The 17,959-nt window shown below is 35.1% G+C and overlaps 1 protein-coding gene across 4 annotated transcripts; it reads left to right on the top strand.

The window, feature by feature from the left end:
- Positions 1–130: 130 nt before the first annotated feature.
- LARP7 (La ribonucleoprotein 7, transcriptional regulator) lies at positions 131–16,966 on the top strand. Of its 4 annotated transcripts, none has more exons than XM_040237446.1 (13): positions 131–303; positions 6,015–6,215; positions 6,329–6,429; positions 6,503–6,586; positions 6,717–6,881; positions 6,965–7,058; positions 7,134–7,481; positions 7,560–7,704; positions 9,529–9,677; positions 10,363–10,481; positions 13,774–13,933; positions 14,186–14,277; positions 16,622–16,966. In XM_040237446.1, the coding sequence occupies exons 2-13, from the start codon at positions 6,017–6,019 to the stop codon at positions 16,700–16,702; spliced, it is 1,737 nt and encodes a 578-aa protein (XP_040093380.1). In that variant the 5' UTR covers positions 131–303; positions 6,015–6,016; the 3' UTR covers positions 16,703–16,966. The 4 variants fall into 4 exon arrangements, 2 of the variants coding, with proteins under 2 accessions (XP_040093380.1, XP_040093379.1); XR_005720590.1 differs by having other exon boundaries at positions 132–303; positions 13,753–13,933; XR_005720589.1 differs by having other exon boundaries at positions 132–303; positions 7,131–7,481; positions 13,753–13,933.
- The last annotated feature ends 993 nt before the right edge of the window (positions 16,967–17,959 follow it).

Raw genomic sequence — 17,959 nt, 5'->3', positions numbered from 1 at the left:
CCACTATTTAGCCCTCCCACCACGGCTCCGGACCTGAACGGCCGTTTTCAAACTGCCAATCAAGCTCCTCTTTGGCTGCTAGCCTCTGTGGCGACTGCGTTCTCCGATGTCCCGCCCCCACGTTGAGCGGGCTTACGCCTGTGACGTAAACGACGGTCGCACAGCCTCTGGGCCTATCTTTTCCAAGGCGTTCGGAAGAATTGTCGCTCGTGTGACGCTAAAATAACCACGACTATAAGGTTCGGGGGACGCGAAGGACTGAAGAACGCAGTCTCTGGCCCTGTATTTTGGGAATTGGACAGAGTAAGTTCTAAGTGGACTCTAGGGTAGCCCAGGTTGGGTGAGGTCTAAATTACTTTCAGTCTTTTCCTATGCCGGTCCTTTCTGTCATCTCTGGTCCTTCTCATCCCGCCCCCTCCCACCAACCCATCAGAATGCCCTAGTAGCCTGGTTCTCTGTGCGCACGCGCAGGAGTCCTCCGGCAGCCCTTGCAGTTCCAGTTTTCTAGTGATTGGGGGCGCTTGCCGTCCGGTTTTGGGCGGTTTGGGGGTAGTCCCGCGTTTGACGGCTTCTTGAGGAAGGACGGGTACCTAAAGGGGCAGTAGTCAAAAGGGGAATTGCTTTTCTTCGCAGATTCGAGTTTTGGTGGCCAAAAGATAGCGAATGTGGACTTGTATTTTTAAATTAAGTCATTTCCTTTTTCAGAACTTTCGTCTCTATCATTCAGAGAGCTGAATATCCAGTTATGGAAGGAAGAAAAAATACAGTGTATTATTGAGTGCGTTAATAGACATACTTAAAAAGGGAAACAGATGAGGCGGTTGTTTAGGGGAAATGTGCTAGCAGAAAGCTAGAAAGAGTAAGATGCCGTTTAACCTGGGCCTTGAAAATTGAATAGGAGTTGATAAGACAAGGAAGACGAGAAGCTTTTAAAGCAGAGGCACAGAGACAAGAAAGTAGGCAACGCTGGATAGTCAGATGTGACTAGAACTATAGTTCTTAACCTTTTTGACACACCGTTTCCTTTTAAAACGTGATTTAAAAGATATGGATGAGCCTCCCAGGAAAATACATATACATGTCTAAACATTTTCTATAACCTTTTAAAGAAAAATTGTGAAAGACGTTGAAATAGCCAAGAAAAAAGGTGTCTAGCTTACTTTTCCAGCTTACCTCTGCTTTTCATTGTCATTGAGCTATGTTACAATTATGTAAGTTATAATTGAAATAAGTCTTAGAGTTATTGCCCTGATTAGTGTTACATCTGTTAACAAGTTTGTTTCAGTATTTTTGCTTGCTTGTATTTGTGCTTGTCTAGTTTCTGAGTTCACCTTTGAACTGGTTTTTAGCACTTAACTAGTTCCCTGGTTAATTACTTAAATAAAATGATTGACGTGTTCATTTTATAAATGTAGAAAAGTCATGATTTCACCTTTTCTTTAAAATTTACCTTTGAAAATTTCGTGGGATTTACATTGATTTTTGAAATCCATCCCAAATTCCATGGATTTCAGGTTAAGAATTTCTGAGCCAGGATGTAGAGAATGGACCTGTGGACACAGTCGGGGTGGGGAGGGAGAGAGTGAATGAATGGCGAAAGTAGCATCAACAGATACACACTACCGTGTGTAAAATGGATAGCTGGTGAGAAGTTGCTGTATGACACAGGGAGCCCAGTCCGGTGCTCTGTGATGACCTAGAGGAGTGGGATGGAGAAAGGGGAGGGAGGCTCAAGAGTGAGGGGATATATGTATATTTATGACTGATGGTGGCGCTACTGTTAAAAAAAATCTTGCCTCCCATTGCAGGCAATGTAAGATGCAATGTTAGATCCCTGAGTCAGGAAGATCCCCTGGAGGAGGGTATGGCAACCCACTCCAGTATTCTTGCCTGGAGAATTCCTTGGACAGAGAGGAGCCTGGATGACTGCAGTCCATGGGATCACAAAGAGTCAGACACTGCTGAAACGACTTAGCACGAACACACAGATGGCTGATTCGTGTTGTTGTACAGCAGAAACCAACACAACATTGTAAAAAAAAAATTTAACAATTTAAAGAAAGGATTTCTGGGTCAAAACATAGACTACATGGTAAAAGGTTGCAAGAGGTTCTACTAAAACGTAGGCAGTGTGAAAGTTAAACATACCTGAGCTTACTTACCTAGCTAGCTTTAGCCAGGTCACTTAACCTTTGAGCCTTTGTAAAAAGAAGTTAAGAGAAATAACCTAGAGGGATTATGAGGATTTAAAACAAGGTGTGTAAAGTAACTGGTGTTACACAGTAACTTTTATACTTTGTTTAAACCCTATGAAACTAGTTGACTCATTTAACATTTTTTTAAAAATATATGCTGTTACCAAAAGATGCTAAAGAATTATTATTGTTGAAAGTTTTAACATTAGAGTCACAAAATTAGACCTGTGTTTAGACAAGTTACACAGCTTCTGTGAAGGATGGAGGACTTCTTGAACAATTTATAAACTATTTCCATATTATTATAACAGTAGTTGTGGAAAACACTGGATGAAGATAGGAGCCATTCCAAAGGTTACATTGATAGGGGTTAATGACAGATTGGTAAATGATAAAATGATAATAAATAACAGATATTGTTGACTGTGTGCTGTATAGCAACAATGGAAAGTGCTTTATCCATTTTGATTAATTTTTAAAACAACCCTATTATGTCAGTATAAATTTTATTCCACTTTGTAGATCGTAGAAAGTTGAGTTCACTTGCCCCAAATCCATACAGCTAGTAAACAGCTCGACTGGTTAACTAAGTAGAATATATCGTCCTTAAATAAAATGGGGGTGGTGAGAAGAACAGCAGAACAGACGTTGCTAAGAAAGATAAGAACTTTGATTTGGAATGTATGGAATGACAGTGTACCTATTTGTTATCGTAGGACATTGAAAAAGTAAACTATGACTATCATGTAACTTCCTGATCTTCTGCAACCAATGTGTAGGGAAGAGAACTTGTACCATAGCTTATTTCCTGTTTAATCCATATCTGTACTCGAAAATGAAGGTATATTTGATTCTCTACAGATTTTTAAGATTGAAAATTGCAGAGTGTTATTCACATGGGGCAAGATTTTCTGAACTTAATTATCCAGCCCCCCCCCCCCGCAAAAAATATATATATATATTTATATATGAGAAAGGAAGGAGAGTATCAGGGCTGAGAAGAGAATGCTGGGAAAAGTCTGATTTCTGGGAGATTTGTGGCTTTCTCTGTTTATGCAGTTTTGTCCACGGTCTCCTTAGATAGTGGCTTTGACGATGAAAACAAATGGAGAAGTGGTGTGTGTGTGTGTGTGCAAGAGTACTGGAGTGGGTTGCCATTTCCTTCTCCAGGGGATCTTCCCGACCCAGGGATCGAACCCAGGTCTCCCACATTCCAGGCAGATGCTTTAACCTCTGAGCCACCAGGAGAAGTGGTAATCTGCCCTTTATAGATTTTTCAGATGAAAGAGTTAGTAGTGAATTCTTTAGTGACAGTCATAGCCTACATTTATATTTTGTTTATAATTCTACCCCCTTACAAAATAACTTGAAATGCTCAATACTTGACAATTTATTAGATGCTATTAGTTATATTACTTAACTATAGAGTAAATGCCAAGGTTGTGATCAAGCTGAAGTCTCTGCCTTCGTAGTGTTTATGTTATAATGAAGCAGGCAATAAAATTATAATTCCAGGTAGGAATAAGAGCATATAAGTATAGAAAGTGGTGAGTGAGGGAGGGTAGGGTTATGGTTGGCAGGGAAGGGATATTTTAGATTTGGTGAAAGAGAAAGCCTCTTTGAGAAAGTGACATTTGCGGAGGCCTGGGTGAACAAGGTGTGACAGGAAAGCTGGGGAACAGCAGGAGCAAAAGCCGGGAAGTGGGATGCATTAGACTGTTCAAGGAACAGAACGATGGTGTGTCGAGGTTGTAAGGAGCACCCTGAAAGAAGTTGCAAGTGATGACGTTAGAGCGAAATCCCCAGGCCAGATCTAATAGGACCTATAGGCCCCAATAAGGATTTTTTATTTTATTCTGACTGGGATAAGAAGCCTTTGGAGGATTTTGTTCAAGAGATTGACATTTTATTTATATATTTAAATGATCATTCTGGCTGCTCTTTGGAGAATTGATAATGGAATGTGAGGATGTGTTTGAACTGCAGGCAGGACACCCGGGATAGCTTGGAACAGGTGGTTGTGATGGAAGAAATGAGGATTCATATGAATTTTGAAAAGCTAGAGCTAACAGAAATGCTAATGAATTGGCTGTGGGGTGTGAGGAAGAAATTAAGAAGGATTTCAGTGTTTTTGCCCTCTCAGCAATTTTCACTGGTATTTTCTGAGATGGGAAAAACTAGGCAAAAAACGTGGTTTGCTAAAATTTGAGAGTTCAATTTAAGCTTGAGATATGCTTCAGATAAATAAGTGAAGAGGTCAGGTAGGTATTTGCGTGTTGGAATGGGGAGATAATGGGATAAGTCGGGAGTGGAGAAGATAGGTTTGTGAAACATCAACATACAGAGCCATGGAGCTTAAAGCCAGAGACCCTCTGAAAGGACATCTGTGTAGATAAGGGAGCCCAGTACTGCCTGCATTCAGTCCTGGGCATCATGAAAAGGTAGAGCAGACGGAGTCAGAGGGTCCAGAAAAGGAAATGGAGAAGAAAGACAACTCATGGAAGCCAAATGAAGAAAATGTTTTCAGTGAGGGAGTTAGCAATTGCAAATGCTCCTGAGAGGTCTGGTAGACAGTGGAGATCCTAGTTTTCAGTTTCATTAGAATGATGGAAAGGAAAGCCTGACAGGATGGATTGAAGTGAGAGTGTGAGATGAGAAATAAATGGTTATGCAGCACCTGATTGTTTTTCTAATGATTAACTTTGGCATGTACTTCCATTTTATGAGTTAGGCTACCATCATCAAAATAAATAATTACCTATGTTTTAGAAATTAGTACTTACCCGATCAACAGAAGCCTGTTTTTAAAATGCCAAAATACTCTTCCTTTGATGAGAATGCACATTTAGTTGGAGGTTTGAAGTGAAATGCATTAATGGCTTCGTACCCTACTTTGGAACAAAATCTGTTTCTATCTGTAGCATCACTGCTGCACTTTCAGATTATAGCTGACAGTCAGACTCAGGAGACACAAATAGGCTTTAATCTAATAACTGTTTACTGAGCTTTAAAGGATATAAGACAGAAGATAGAGTAGGGGCAGAATCTTCATCTCATCTGGAGACCTAGTCCCAGTCTTCCCAAAATACAGTAATTAACCCAAATCCACTGCTTCCCCCACCCCACCCCCGCCCTTATCTGAAAGGCTAGTATGGTGCTTTGGTCACCTTGATACCAAAAAGCCCACCAATCTATTCTATCATGCTGGTCACAGCCTCAAGGCCTGCATGCATACCAACTAATAGCATCTCCCACCCCAGTACACCAGAGAAGACAGATGAAACTTGCCATTTGTCTTAGTATCACCCCAGACTTCCTGTTAGTTCTTTGCTTACTCATTTTTGTGTGTATTTATAATTTAGTGTATCAATTGAGATGACACCATTCAACAGATTTTTGTATTACTATATACCAGGATATGGGAATGTACCAGTGAGCAAAACAAATAATTCTTACATTCTAGGATAAACAAATTAGTAAGGTTTTAAGTGCAGTAGAGAAGACAGGGAGATAGTTGTCTGTCCAGAACTTTGCAGTCTTGTCAGCAAGTAAAGAACATTTTTAAAAATCGAAAGTGTTTTTCTCTCATTGGAGGTTGTGATGTGAACATGTCAGTGTATCATTCTATACTAGAAAGTATGAAAAAAACGCTGTTGACATAAGAGAAACAGGCAAAATCAAAGTTTCCGCAGCAAATAGTGAAAATGTTTGTTCTCTGGTAGGGATATTTGAGCCCATTTCCCTTCAGATAAAGGCTAAATTAAGTATCTTTTGTTCACTAATTATACTTAATATTTACCTTTTCTTCCTATTTGACAGAAATGGAAACTGAAAGTGGAAATAAAGAAAAGGCAATGGAAGAAAGCATAGAAAAGAAAAAAGAAGTAGAAAAAAAGAAACGGTCTAGAGTTAAACAGGTGCTTGCAGATATTGTGAAGCAAGTGGACTTCTGGTTTGGAGATGCAAATCTCCACAAGGATAGATTTCTTCGAGAGCAGATAGAAAAATCTAGAGATGGATGTAAGTTTCCTTAAGAGCTGTATCTACTTCTAATCTATATATGCTGCATATAATGTACAATATACACAGTTGAAAATGTTTTTGAATCTTTTTTAAACTTATGTTTTCATTAGATGTTGATATATCACTTCTTGTGTCATTCAACAAAATGAAAAAATTGACCACGGATGGAAAGTTAATAGCCAGAGCACTGAAAAGTTCTGCTGTTGTAGAGGTAAGAGTCGTTACATATATTATGTGTCACATGATTCTGTTAATTAGTATCGACTTTATGTACTGTTTTAAAGCTGGATTTAGAAGGCACCAGAATCAGGAGGAAAAAGCCACTGGGGGAAAGACCAAAGGATGAGGATGAGCGGACTGTGTATGTGGTAAGCCATTTTTTCAGGAAAAGCTCAGAACTGTTGTCTCCCAACAGAAACATTGTAGGTTTCAATTTAAATAAAGCTTTATATTCAGTTAAGTTTTTAACACTTTTTTATTATTACTAATTTATCATAGGAACTACTTCCCAAAAATGTTAACCACAGCTGGATTGAGAGAGTATTTGGGAAATGTGGCAATGTTGTTTATATAAGTATACCACATTATAAGTCTACTGGGGACCCAAAGGGATTTGCCTTCGTGGAATTTGAAACAAAAGAACAAGCTGCAAAAGCTATTGAGGTAGGTCCACAACCTAAAAGAAAAGAGAAGGAAAATTACTTAGTGTTTTAAACAGTAACAAAATTTTCCTTATTTCATTTCAGTTTCTTAATAACCCACCAGAGGAAGCACCAAGAAAACCTGGTGTATTTCCCAAGACAGTGAAAAACAAGCCCATTCCTGCTCTCACAGTAACTGGTGAGTTATTATTAAATACTTTATTAAACATAGATGAAGTAAAAATAAGTAATTAAAATAACATTGTTACAGAAGAAAAAAAAAAGAAAAAGAAGAAGAAAGGCCGAACAAAGAAAGACGACAATATCCAGACCAAGGAGTCAAATATGGACGCGAGCAACGAAAGTGTCTGTAAGAAAAGATCAAGGACCACATCTGAGAGCTCTGAAGTAGAGGTTACTGAACCCCAAAAGCAACCCACAAAGAAAAAGAAAAAACGAGAAAAAAACGAAGTATCCAGCTTACCTTTAGTCAAAGCAGGGAAGAGGAAAAGAAGCGGCTTTGAAGATGCAGACTGCCTTACTCCTAAAGCGAAGGTTAAGAAGGTGTCTCAGAAAGACAACGCTAAAAAAGAAGCTCCCGAAGTTTGTAAAGAAAGCAAAGGTATTTCTGACTTTATGTTTAGGATTAGATAAGGAGGGTTTTCTTCTTAACTCATGTCTTTATTTCTTGTTAATTTAGAATTAGAAGTCTCTACGGAAGAGGAAAAGGATACTGGAGATATAAAGGACGGATCCCTACTGAAAGCAAAAAGAAAGCATAAGAAAAAACATAAAGAGAGGCATAAAATGGGAGAAGAGGTTATTCCATTACGAGTACTATCAAAGTAAGTCACCGGTACAAATTATATTGTTGGCAAATGACACACTCCATCACCATTGCTAAAGTGCAATTCCAATTTGAATTGAACAGAGTTGCATATTAGCAACAGTAATGGCCTGAAGCCATGATCTGCACAGAAGTTGCACAGTGTTGAGGTTTAAAAAGGAACCACCGCACTAAAACATGGAAGCACTTATTTTTTTATGAAGTCACAGCAAGTGCCTCCATGTTAAAGTAGAGGGTATTCCTTAATAGATTTAAAGGTACATCTTGAATATACCAAAGACCAGCAGTTTAAGTAAGTACTCCTTGCATTTTCTTGAAGATAAAATGAAAAAAGAAGACTTACCATCACTAAAACATGGAAGCACTTACTTTTTTAGCTACAAAGCAAGTACATCCACGTTTAAGTGGTGGGGAGCCCAGTCTTGGGAAAAATAAAAACGTGAATTTTTTTAACCTGTAAAAAATAACCTGTAGAAAATAATTTGGGAACAGAATAAATGCCTGACAAACTTACATTAAGCAAAATGGAAATAACAATTTCACCGTTAAAAGGACTGCTTGTTACATTTTCATTACTTTCAGAGCTTCATTAATAGCCAGTTTCAACAGTTTTGTAAAATGCCAGATCGTAAATCCTTTTAAAGTATTGACTTGGAGACACCTCCACTGAAACATGGAAGCACTTACTTTTGCTTTACACAGCAGGTACCCCCATGTTAAAGCAGAGGGGATCCCCTTTTAGCTTCGATAAATTATATAAAAGTTGCCATCCTGTATGCAGTGGCGTAATTTGGATTCACTTCTACTAAAACATGGAAGCACTTACTATTTCGAAAGTCACAGAAAGTCCTACCATGTTAAAGTTAAAGGGAGTCCATCTTCTCAAGAGGTGGAAGAGAAGTAGAAGAAAGGAAATGGCATACCTTTTAAAAGAGAGTTTCTTTCTTAACTTTCCTGGATTACACTTTCCAAAGACTCCAGTTTTCCTCTTGGAGGGTTAAAAGGCAAGGACTTTGGGTACTTCTATTTATACTATTCTTAACCCCTGAATTCCTTTTCCCTTTTTATCTCAGAGAATCATTACAAGAGCCCTTTGTTATTCTAATGTATCAGCTCTCAGGGAATGTATGGTCCTGGGTGGGTCTGGATTTTTTTTTTTTTTTTTTGAAGTATACAGATGTCAATGTTAACAGTTAAAACCATTACCACAGATATTCTCCTCTTTAAAAAAAAAAAAAAAAATCCCCTATCTGCTTGTTTGATGGCACAGATTAGGGTAACAATGAGTGCTCCTGCAGAGCCAGGAGAGGCATTGTGTTTCTATCTGGAGGAGCTCTAGCTGTTTGAAGAAACCTCTACACGTTAAATGTATGTAAATAAATAAATTGCTTCCATGGGGTGTTTTTTTTCTTCTTAGAAATTCCTTTGACTCCAGTAAATACTGAAGAATGTTACCTTTCAAATTGGAAGCAGTTTAACAAATCTTAAAATTTTAATTTTTCACCTAGAGTTAACTGACTTTTCTAGTAAATGTTACTAGTTAGTTGACTCAGTGCTTTTATTTTTGTCAGTCACATATTTGAAAAATACTCAAGAATTGAATCAGCAAATAAAAAACACTTAATCTGAATGTTGAGACAGAGGGAACTCCCCTTTTCTTGTTTGCCAGATAGACTTAGAACTCAGGAAATAATTTAAGTGTGTTTAAAGAAAGATTGGGAGAAGGAGTGGTTGTAAGTCACTGAATGTCTGTATTTTGAGACTTACTTTTTATTTAATGATCTGTTGTCACTGTTTAAAAGTACAATTATTTTCACTACAGAACAGAATGGTTGGATTTGAAGAAAGAGTATTTAGCACTGCAAAAAGCCAGCATGGCTTCTTTAAAAAAAACAATATCCCAGATAAAATCACAATCAGAAATGGAAACAAATGGAGTACCTACTAATTCCGGAATGAAAAATGAAAAAAGTAAGCATCAATATGATAGTTTTTGTAACATTATGTTGTACTTATGCTAAAACACACTGAGTTATCGTAGGATAAACTTTAGCTTTTGAAACTCAATTATATACTGGTTGTTATTAAAGCAATTACTGATTTCTCAAGTTGTCCAGATGTGATTTATCCTTAACCTAAAAATATTTGAAGGGCTCATTTTAAACTGAATCTTTTTTAATCACATAAATTTTCTCTATACAGTTTTCCTTAGTAATCAAAATTAGTGATGAGTGCCTAGTCTGTAGTTCATCGCATTTGTAGAAACAAAGATGATCTTTGATATTTATATTCTAAATTCCCATAAGTTGAAAATAAGTTCCACATTTGAATTGTAACGGTGTACCTATACCTGTTTATTTCTTTATTGAGTAAAACAATTTGTTATTGGTTCAGTGAAAGGGGACATTTTTTCTTTAAGGTTTTAAAAGTGTTCTAATGGTAAAAGTTTGCATTTACAGTAATAAGAGTTTCTGTATTTTACTTTATGGTAATCTGTAATAAATAGTATAACTTAAAACATAATGGCCTTATGAGTAAGTTTAAATTACTTAAATAAAACTAGGAGACCATTACTGATACTCTAGAGCAGGCCTATAAGCGTTAAATTATTAAATTAAGAGATATTTTTCTGGTCGTCTTCTTTTCGCATCAACAGCAAACAGTGAAGAGTGTGGTCCTCAGGAGAAGGTTCATGCAGCAGGACCGCAGTTTGTGAGTGGTGTGATTGTGAAGATCATTAGCACCGAGCCTTTACCTGGCAGGAAACAAGTCAAGGTAATGCTTTTGAATCCCCATGATAGTTGTTTCTCTTTCGTCTTAAAAACCCCCATGTGAAAGTGTTTTGAATATGGAAAATAAGGCAAATCAAATTAGAATTTGTTCTCTTGTGGTAAACTGCTTATTGGGTTTGATTCCATAATAACCCTTTAAGTCTGACTTGAAGCAAATTCTGATACCTGAAATTCCTCACTGAATCAAATTTATAGTGAATTTAGTTTGATCCTTTATAGGAAAACAGCAATTTGTGCTTATTTTTATTGGTGCCCCAATGGTTGTATATAGGAAAAGGATGAAACCCTACTGTAGTTATTATAGCAAAAGAGGAGATTAAGTTAAATGCTTTCCCAATATTTGTTTTCTCAGGGGATCTTTTCTGTTTTTTCAGAAAAAAATCCAGAGAAACTAGATTTTGGAGCAATACTTAGGTATAAAACTTTCATAAAGATTGAACTAACATTAAAGTTGGTTTGTGATTGTTTCTAAAATAAAGCTGTAACTATTTGCTGTTTTCTTATTTGGAGCAAACTAGAGAATTTGTAATTTGTTTTCATTAGAGCTTTTAGTTTTCAATAAATTCCTAAAAGATTTTGTGACTTAAAAAAAATCGGAACTATTTTGAAATAAAAGGGATAGTGTGCATATTTTTCACTTACCGTAGACTTAATTTTTGTCTGTTAATGAATCCTCTTGAGAATTGAAATTTTCTCCTGAAAAAAATGCAGGGTTGTTGTTTTTGGCAAGAAGAGCCTTTAAAAATTTTATTTCTAAAAGTTTTTTTGGTATTTTCAATCCACACCGATTATTTTAAAATTTTTGAAACAGTTACAGGAAAGTGTAAAGTATTTTGAAAATCTCCCCAAATTTATAGTTTACACTTTAAATTCCTCTCCCTGCAGTTCTCGTCTTCTTTTTTCATTTTATAGAGTTTATCCCCTACAGCATTTTGTACTAGCATGGCAATATTTGTTATTCACATACTCTTTTTAGTGGGAGTACCCTATTTACTTTTAAATTTTGTCATCCATTTAAGTGAAACACTTTCTTTTTAATCTAAGTAGTGTGTTCTGTAACATAGCAAATATATTTATAATTCTTAGCTGAGGTCAGCACCATATGGTATGTTGTTTTGGTTTTCCATAGACTGTTACCAGTCAACATTTTTTAACTTCTGTAACCATTAAAGTTGCTCATTGTAACCATCTGTAAGCACTGTTTATCTGAAACCCTATCCCTTAAAATCCTATATCTGTCACTAACACGTAAATCTAGACTCTCACTATAGTATTGATGAGGAATTTGGTCAATCCCAAATTGATGTACTAGCTTGCACTTCAAAATTTGGTAGCAAAATAGACTTTGCAATAAGAAGGATTAAAAAATTGAAGATGTAAATGCTGCGGTGGTTAGTCAGATGGCCCAAGTTTTAAAAGAAAAATTACTCAGAGTTTGTTATTTTGAATAACTGGAATAGGTTTAATTATATTTATCAGAGAGATTTTATTATCTAAATGGTAATTATGTCAATTACAAATTGTTCATTTTTGATCACCAAAATCATAAAATAAATACATTAACCAGGTTATTAATTACTTACATTTTGCTGGAACAAAAACTGAGCTATGATTCTTAACTGCTGTCTGTGAATTGCCCATGTGATAGCCAGGTTAATTTGTCATTCTAAGAAGGGTTTTAAATCTGGAGATTAGCCTGACATTATAATGGATATTTAGTAAATATGTCAGTTACAAAACTCTCGATACTATCAGTAAACACATTCAAAATTCATCACTTAATACTTTATATTTCCTTCTTTGTGTTTAAATTAAATACTCATTAACTTGATAGAGAAATGGGAAGAATTGGTAAGTATATTTCTCTCCAGTTTTCAGTTTTTAAATTGAATTTGCCTATAAAGTGTCTATTTTGTGATAGGCAATGTTTTAAGTGTTGGATAAATTAAGACTTAGTACCTGGCTTGTGTTAATATATAAGCATGGATTTTTACTACTTATTCTTTATTATTAACTAAGGCACTTTTCTTATGAAGTAATATTTCCAGGTATTGCTGAGTTCTTTCTGTAATTCAGAATTTTAAAATTCAACATCAAAATGTAATCTAGGGAATTCTCTGGTGATCCAGTAATTAGGATTCCAAGTTCTCACTGTGAAAGACTTGGGTTCGGTCCCTGGTTGGGGAACTAAGATCCCACGAGCCAAGACGCGTGACCAAATAAATATTTCTTTTAATAAATAAATAATCTAAATTAGTTGCATCTTGAAATTTTAGGTTTAAACTCAAGGGGTTGAAGTAAGTAGGGCTTTTTTTTTTCTTTCAGTTGGGAACCTTCAGTTACTTTAGCTTTATGAATGGAAGTTGATGAATTAAGAATTAGTGTAACATTCCTGCATAATTACCTTGCTTACACTGTAGAACCTGCTGTGAAAAAAAAAAATGACTTGGGAATGCAGGAATCTTGTTAATTTGCCCTCACAGCAGGCTTTATAGGTAAAACTTCTCATTGCTACGTGACTCTAAGAGGTTGCTTAGATGTTTTACCAGAGTAAAACCTCTGGCCCTATCTGTAGTCCCATAGACAACTTGAGAACCAAACATCTTTCTGTGCTCCTTGAAACATTTTTCACAAGTGGTTATAAAGAGTTTGCATATATTTTAAGTCCTAAACGATTTTATACAGGTAAGTGGAAACACACCTTCTTCCTTAATGCCATTTCAGTTTTGCTTTCATTTTACTCTTTAACTACACCCAGACATGGAACCCTTCTTCTAAATTTGAGGGTTAGAGGAAAGTGTTTGTACATTCTGTACTATAGATCTTTTTTCCTTATGCCACATTCCCATCTAGTACAGTTTTAAAGATACTGTTGAATGAAAGAAAGTTGTTAGAGTTGATGTTAAATTGGTCCTCAACTTTGTCCAAGTCCATTTCTAAGAGCATTTGTTTTGAGGTCTTTTATTGGGTGGTGGTTTGGTTTTTGGTTTGGGGTCTGTTTTGGGCATCTTTCTTATTAGCTTATGGGATCTTAGCTCCCAGACCAGGAGTTGAACCTGTACCCTTGGAAGTGAGAATGAAGAGTCCTAACCACTAGACTGCCAAGGAATTCTCCATTTGTATATATCTTAGAAGCTAACTGAAATGAAATAGTTACTCCTAATTTGAAATGATATATGGCTCAATTTTATAATAGATCCTACACTGGAATAATTTTAGAATTATAATGAAATGTTTTTATTATTTATTTTAAGCCCTTCTAAATTCTAATGCAGGACACTTTGGCAGCAATCTCGGAAGTTGTTTATGTTGATGTGCTGGAAGGAGATACAGAATGCCATGCTAGATTTAAAACTCCTGAGGATGCTCAAGCAGTAGTGACCGCACATTCGGAAACTAAAAAGAAACACTGCTGGAAACTAGAGATTCTTTCTGGTAAAAGTTTATAGAACCTCCTCTTTTTTTTAATTTTAACAATGCTTATTTTAGGGTGATTGTTTTATAATTTCTGAGTTTGGCAAATGAAACTGGGGGAGGTTTCTTTACACTAATATGTGCAAAAAGGCATTAAATAACTCAAGACAACTATTCTGGTTCTACTGAAAATACAAAGCTGTGGATGTGTTTCTTCGTTTATATCCTTATGTTCAGTGATGAGCATTTTTGTGTTTGTTTGTTTTTTTAAAGGTGATCATGAACAGAGGTATTGGCAGAAGATTTTGGTAGATAGGCAGGCCAAACTTAATCAACCTCGTGAAAAGAAAAGAGGCACTGAGAAGGTAATCAGTTCATAGTTTGTAATTTAAATTTCTGGCTGTTTTCTTTTATAACTTGGTGGTAAATGATTATTTAAAGATTGTCTTAATGGTAGAAAGCACAGTGTATTTAGAGTGTAGTTTTTAAAGATATGAGTCTCTACAGATAAGATTGAGAAACTATGCATATCATTCCCAATAGCAATGGTAAGCTTTATTCCTTTTTCTCTAGAGTAGCTGACAGGGGAAATAAACAAGCTTAAATTAGTACATTAAATAATTTATAGAAAAAAAATAATTTAAAGCAAGTCTGTCAATAATTTTACTTTTAAGAATTTGTCAGATGTTTATTGTTGCTAGTAAGCTGTTTATTCTTTTTAAAAATATTATATGTGTAAAAGTTAGTACATCTTAAAGTGCTTAGAGCAAAATAGGGCATATAATAATTTATATTATCAATTTCTAAATGTATTCTGTAAAAATCAGTAAAATCCAAAAAGATGTATGTGCATTATTTTATGAAAAATCATACTTCCTATGTTCTGAGTTTAATTGTTCCTATTTATAAAATTCTTTTTTTTATAATTGGAAAATCAAGTTTTTTCTTCAGCCTTGCATCTCCTAGGATTCATTGGAATTTAAAATGACTTGGGAGGAGGTTTTCTACTAATCTTTGTTAATTCTCTTTCCATGAATGCAGACTGAATTTGTTGAGATAGGGAGGCCTCCTTCCTCTTTAAGGACTCTTTCAGGTCTATGAGGTGTTAATTTCAAAGCCTACTTAAGCTTTGATTAACTTAAATGTTAAAATCATTAATCCAGAACTCACAATTGAAATCACTTTGTTAAATAATATTTTTCCTTCTAATTGGTGTAAAATATCATTTAAATTGTGTATATTTTTAAAACTAGAAAAAAAGCAGTTTTGTATTTAAGAAAGACTCCATCTGTATAAAGTAAATTTGAGACAAGGAAATATACATTGACAGAGAATTTTATAAATTGGGTTGAAACCAGTGAGTAGTTCTATCATTGAATTGAAGAGTTCTCATGTATTGATTAACAGGATCAGGCTTTTATCATTAGCGTGATTTGTATGTTAAGCAAACATCTGAAAGTAAGATGAAGGAAAGACCTGCCATAGGGGTCTCAATTCATTCTACCTCAACCAAATCTTTCTAGTGTACCCTATCGCGTTGAGCATTTTAGTAAAGTTAGATAACAGGTATTGGAGACACAGTGAGGCTTTTCTCATTTTTCTTTAGCTTGTAAAGCACATTTGAATTTTTTGTTGTTTTTATCAAAATCGTCTTTCCTTTATAAACCACTGACAGGTCAGCTATTAAACAGATAAAGATAGAATTCATAAAATTTGCGAAAAGCATATGGTTGTGAGTTTTAAACACTTAAGTTTTGTCTCCACTGATCAGTTTGCTTTTAGTTTAATCTGAAAGTGACTTCCTAAAAACTTAGCACAATTGAAAAAATGAAAAATAAATAACAGTGACTTCCTGCCAATGACCACTTATCACCAGCTTAAGAAAACTATTTTAATGAATAGTCATTAAAATCTGTGTTTATAAGAGAATAAGATTTTCATTTCCTCCAAAGCTAAATATGCTACTTTAGTTTTTCTATCAAGAAACCTTTTGGGCATTTTAAATGATCTTCTTCATTCTGCATAATTTCATTTGCCTTCTTTAAAATTTTTGATTATTTATGTATGGGTGTAATAATAAGTACTTTTAATAGCAGATCCTTATTTAGAATATTTCTCAAATTTGTAAGCAAAGTGTCTTAATACTCAAACCCCAAGGGATATGATGAAACAAAAATTGGTCCTCAACCCTCCTAAAATGTCAAAAAAATTTTTTTAATTTTATATGGACACATTGGTGATTAACGGTGTTGTATTAGTTTCAGGTGTATAGCAAAGTGATTCAGTTACTACACATATACATGTGTTCTTTTTCAGATCCTTTTCCCATTTAGGTTATTACAGAATACTGAGGAGCGTTCCCTGTGCTGAATAGTAGGTCCATATTGGTGGAATTATGGTTATTTATTAATTAAATGATAACCAAATTATTGGTTATTTTTAATTGAAAATAATTTTAGTAGTCTAGAACTAAAATGCAAGGATCTTAGATAATTCAAAGATTTAATATCTACATTTAATAAGCTCTAATTTAGGTAGTTCTCTCTGTAACTGATTTGACCTGAGCTTAATTATCTCATTTGTTTTCCTCTTCCCCTTTTTAAAATATTTTATTCAAGCTAATAGTTGTGAGATTTTTCTAGTCATAATTATCTTTCTGTTTTTAGGTATCCAGTTCCTTCTAATTTCTTTCTAATTTTTTCTCTGTAGTTAATCACCAAAGCTGAAAAGATTAGACTCGAAAAGACTCAACAAGCAAGTCAACACATTAGATTTTCTGAATATGACTGAAAAAAATTTTTTGTTTTCCTCTTCAGATTTCACTGGATACTAGAGCTATTCTTAGGAATATCTTTTTTTTTATGGTGGTAATGCATAATGTTTTTCTAAAACCTACGTTTAATTAAACAGTTGTTCTTAAATTTGTAAATACGACTTTTCCTGAAGACAGTTACATTGTTTACCACAGTTTTTCTGTAAACCCTGCGTTTGTTGAAATTATATGACACAAATCAACCTCAAAGTGATTTAGAAAATAAATGTTTGAAATTATCATTAAGTTTGCTGTTTTTATATTACAAAAACAACATATATGCAAAAATAATAATACTATCTAAATAGCTTGGAGGAAGTGTTTAACAGAGAATGATCATTGTGCTTTTTATTTTGTAACTTGCTTTTTCCATTTGAAATATCTTAGATATCCTTTCATGTTGATTTATACAGAGGCATGTGTGTGATATTTCATTCTGTTTATTGTACTTCGCCTGTCCGAGCTTCCGTTGAACTGACTGTATGAACTGTTTGCAATTTAAATGTTTTAAACATACTAAGTTTGTTTTCATAAATGAAGTTAAACATTTTATTTTGTCTAATTTTGATTAGACAAAATAAAATGTACCAGATGCTATAAACAAAGAAAAGAATATCTTCTAGGAACCAGCCTTTGGTATAATTGAAGTGTATCATTTTATTCAGGAAAATCACAGAAGTGAGTGTTGAAGGCCTTCCTAGAACTGAATGTCCAGGGATGTACATGACTGGCATCTTAATCTCTCATCAGGATATCAGGAAAGTACTCTGGATGACCTTGGGATTCATTTCCTTGGGCTACAAACCCATTTCTAGTGCCATCAGCTTTGTCCAGCAGTGGGGGATTAACTTGGATGTCCCTTGGATGCATTGTGGGAGGCAAAGAATCAAGAATCTTTTCACTCCTATGGGCCAGAGATTTGAAGAGATTGGCTGCATCAGGTTAGGGTAGCAGCAGCTTACTACCAAAAATAGGCATGCTGGGAGGTTGCCACTGACTCACTAGTTTTTCTCTCCCTATGAAGAAAACCTAGCATACACACTCATGAAGAAAAAGAATGATCAGTAAATTCTTGCTAAACGCTCTTACAAAGATTATGACTAAATATGCTCTGGTTGGTCCTGAATAATCAATACTAGGTGTATGTCTCAAGGATTCAGTTAATTTCAAGGGCTGTCATAAGGTGACTTTGGAGAGGTTATCAAGTAAACTTTCAGAAATTCTCCCCTTGGCAG

The sequence above is a fragment of the Oryx dammah genome, unplaced genomic scaffold (assembly GCF_014754425.2).
Source record: "Oryx dammah isolate SB20612 unplaced genomic scaffold, SCBI_Odam_1.1 HiC_scaffold_3, whole genome shotgun sequence".
Taxonomy (NCBI): Eukaryota; Metazoa; Chordata; class Mammalia; order Artiodactyla; family Bovidae; genus Oryx; species Oryx dammah.
Note: the sequence above shows the minus strand (reverse complement) of the source record. Positions and strands in the feature narration are given on the sequence as shown.

Excerpts from the sequence above, each read along its gene's own strand:
- LARP7 (XM_040237445.1), top strand. The coding sequence starts at position 6,017 with ATGGAAACTGAAAGTGGAAATAAAGAAAAGGCAATGGAAGAAAGCATA. Across the intron at positions 10,482-13,773 it reads CTGGCAGGAAACAAGTCAAG|GACACTTTGGCAGCAATCTC; the intron begins GTAATGCTTTTG and ends ATTCTAATGCAG. Across the intron at positions 13,934-14,185 it reads GAAACTAGAGATTCTTTCTG|GTGATCATGAACAGAGGTAT; the intron begins GTAAAAGTTTAT and ends GTTTTTTTAAAG.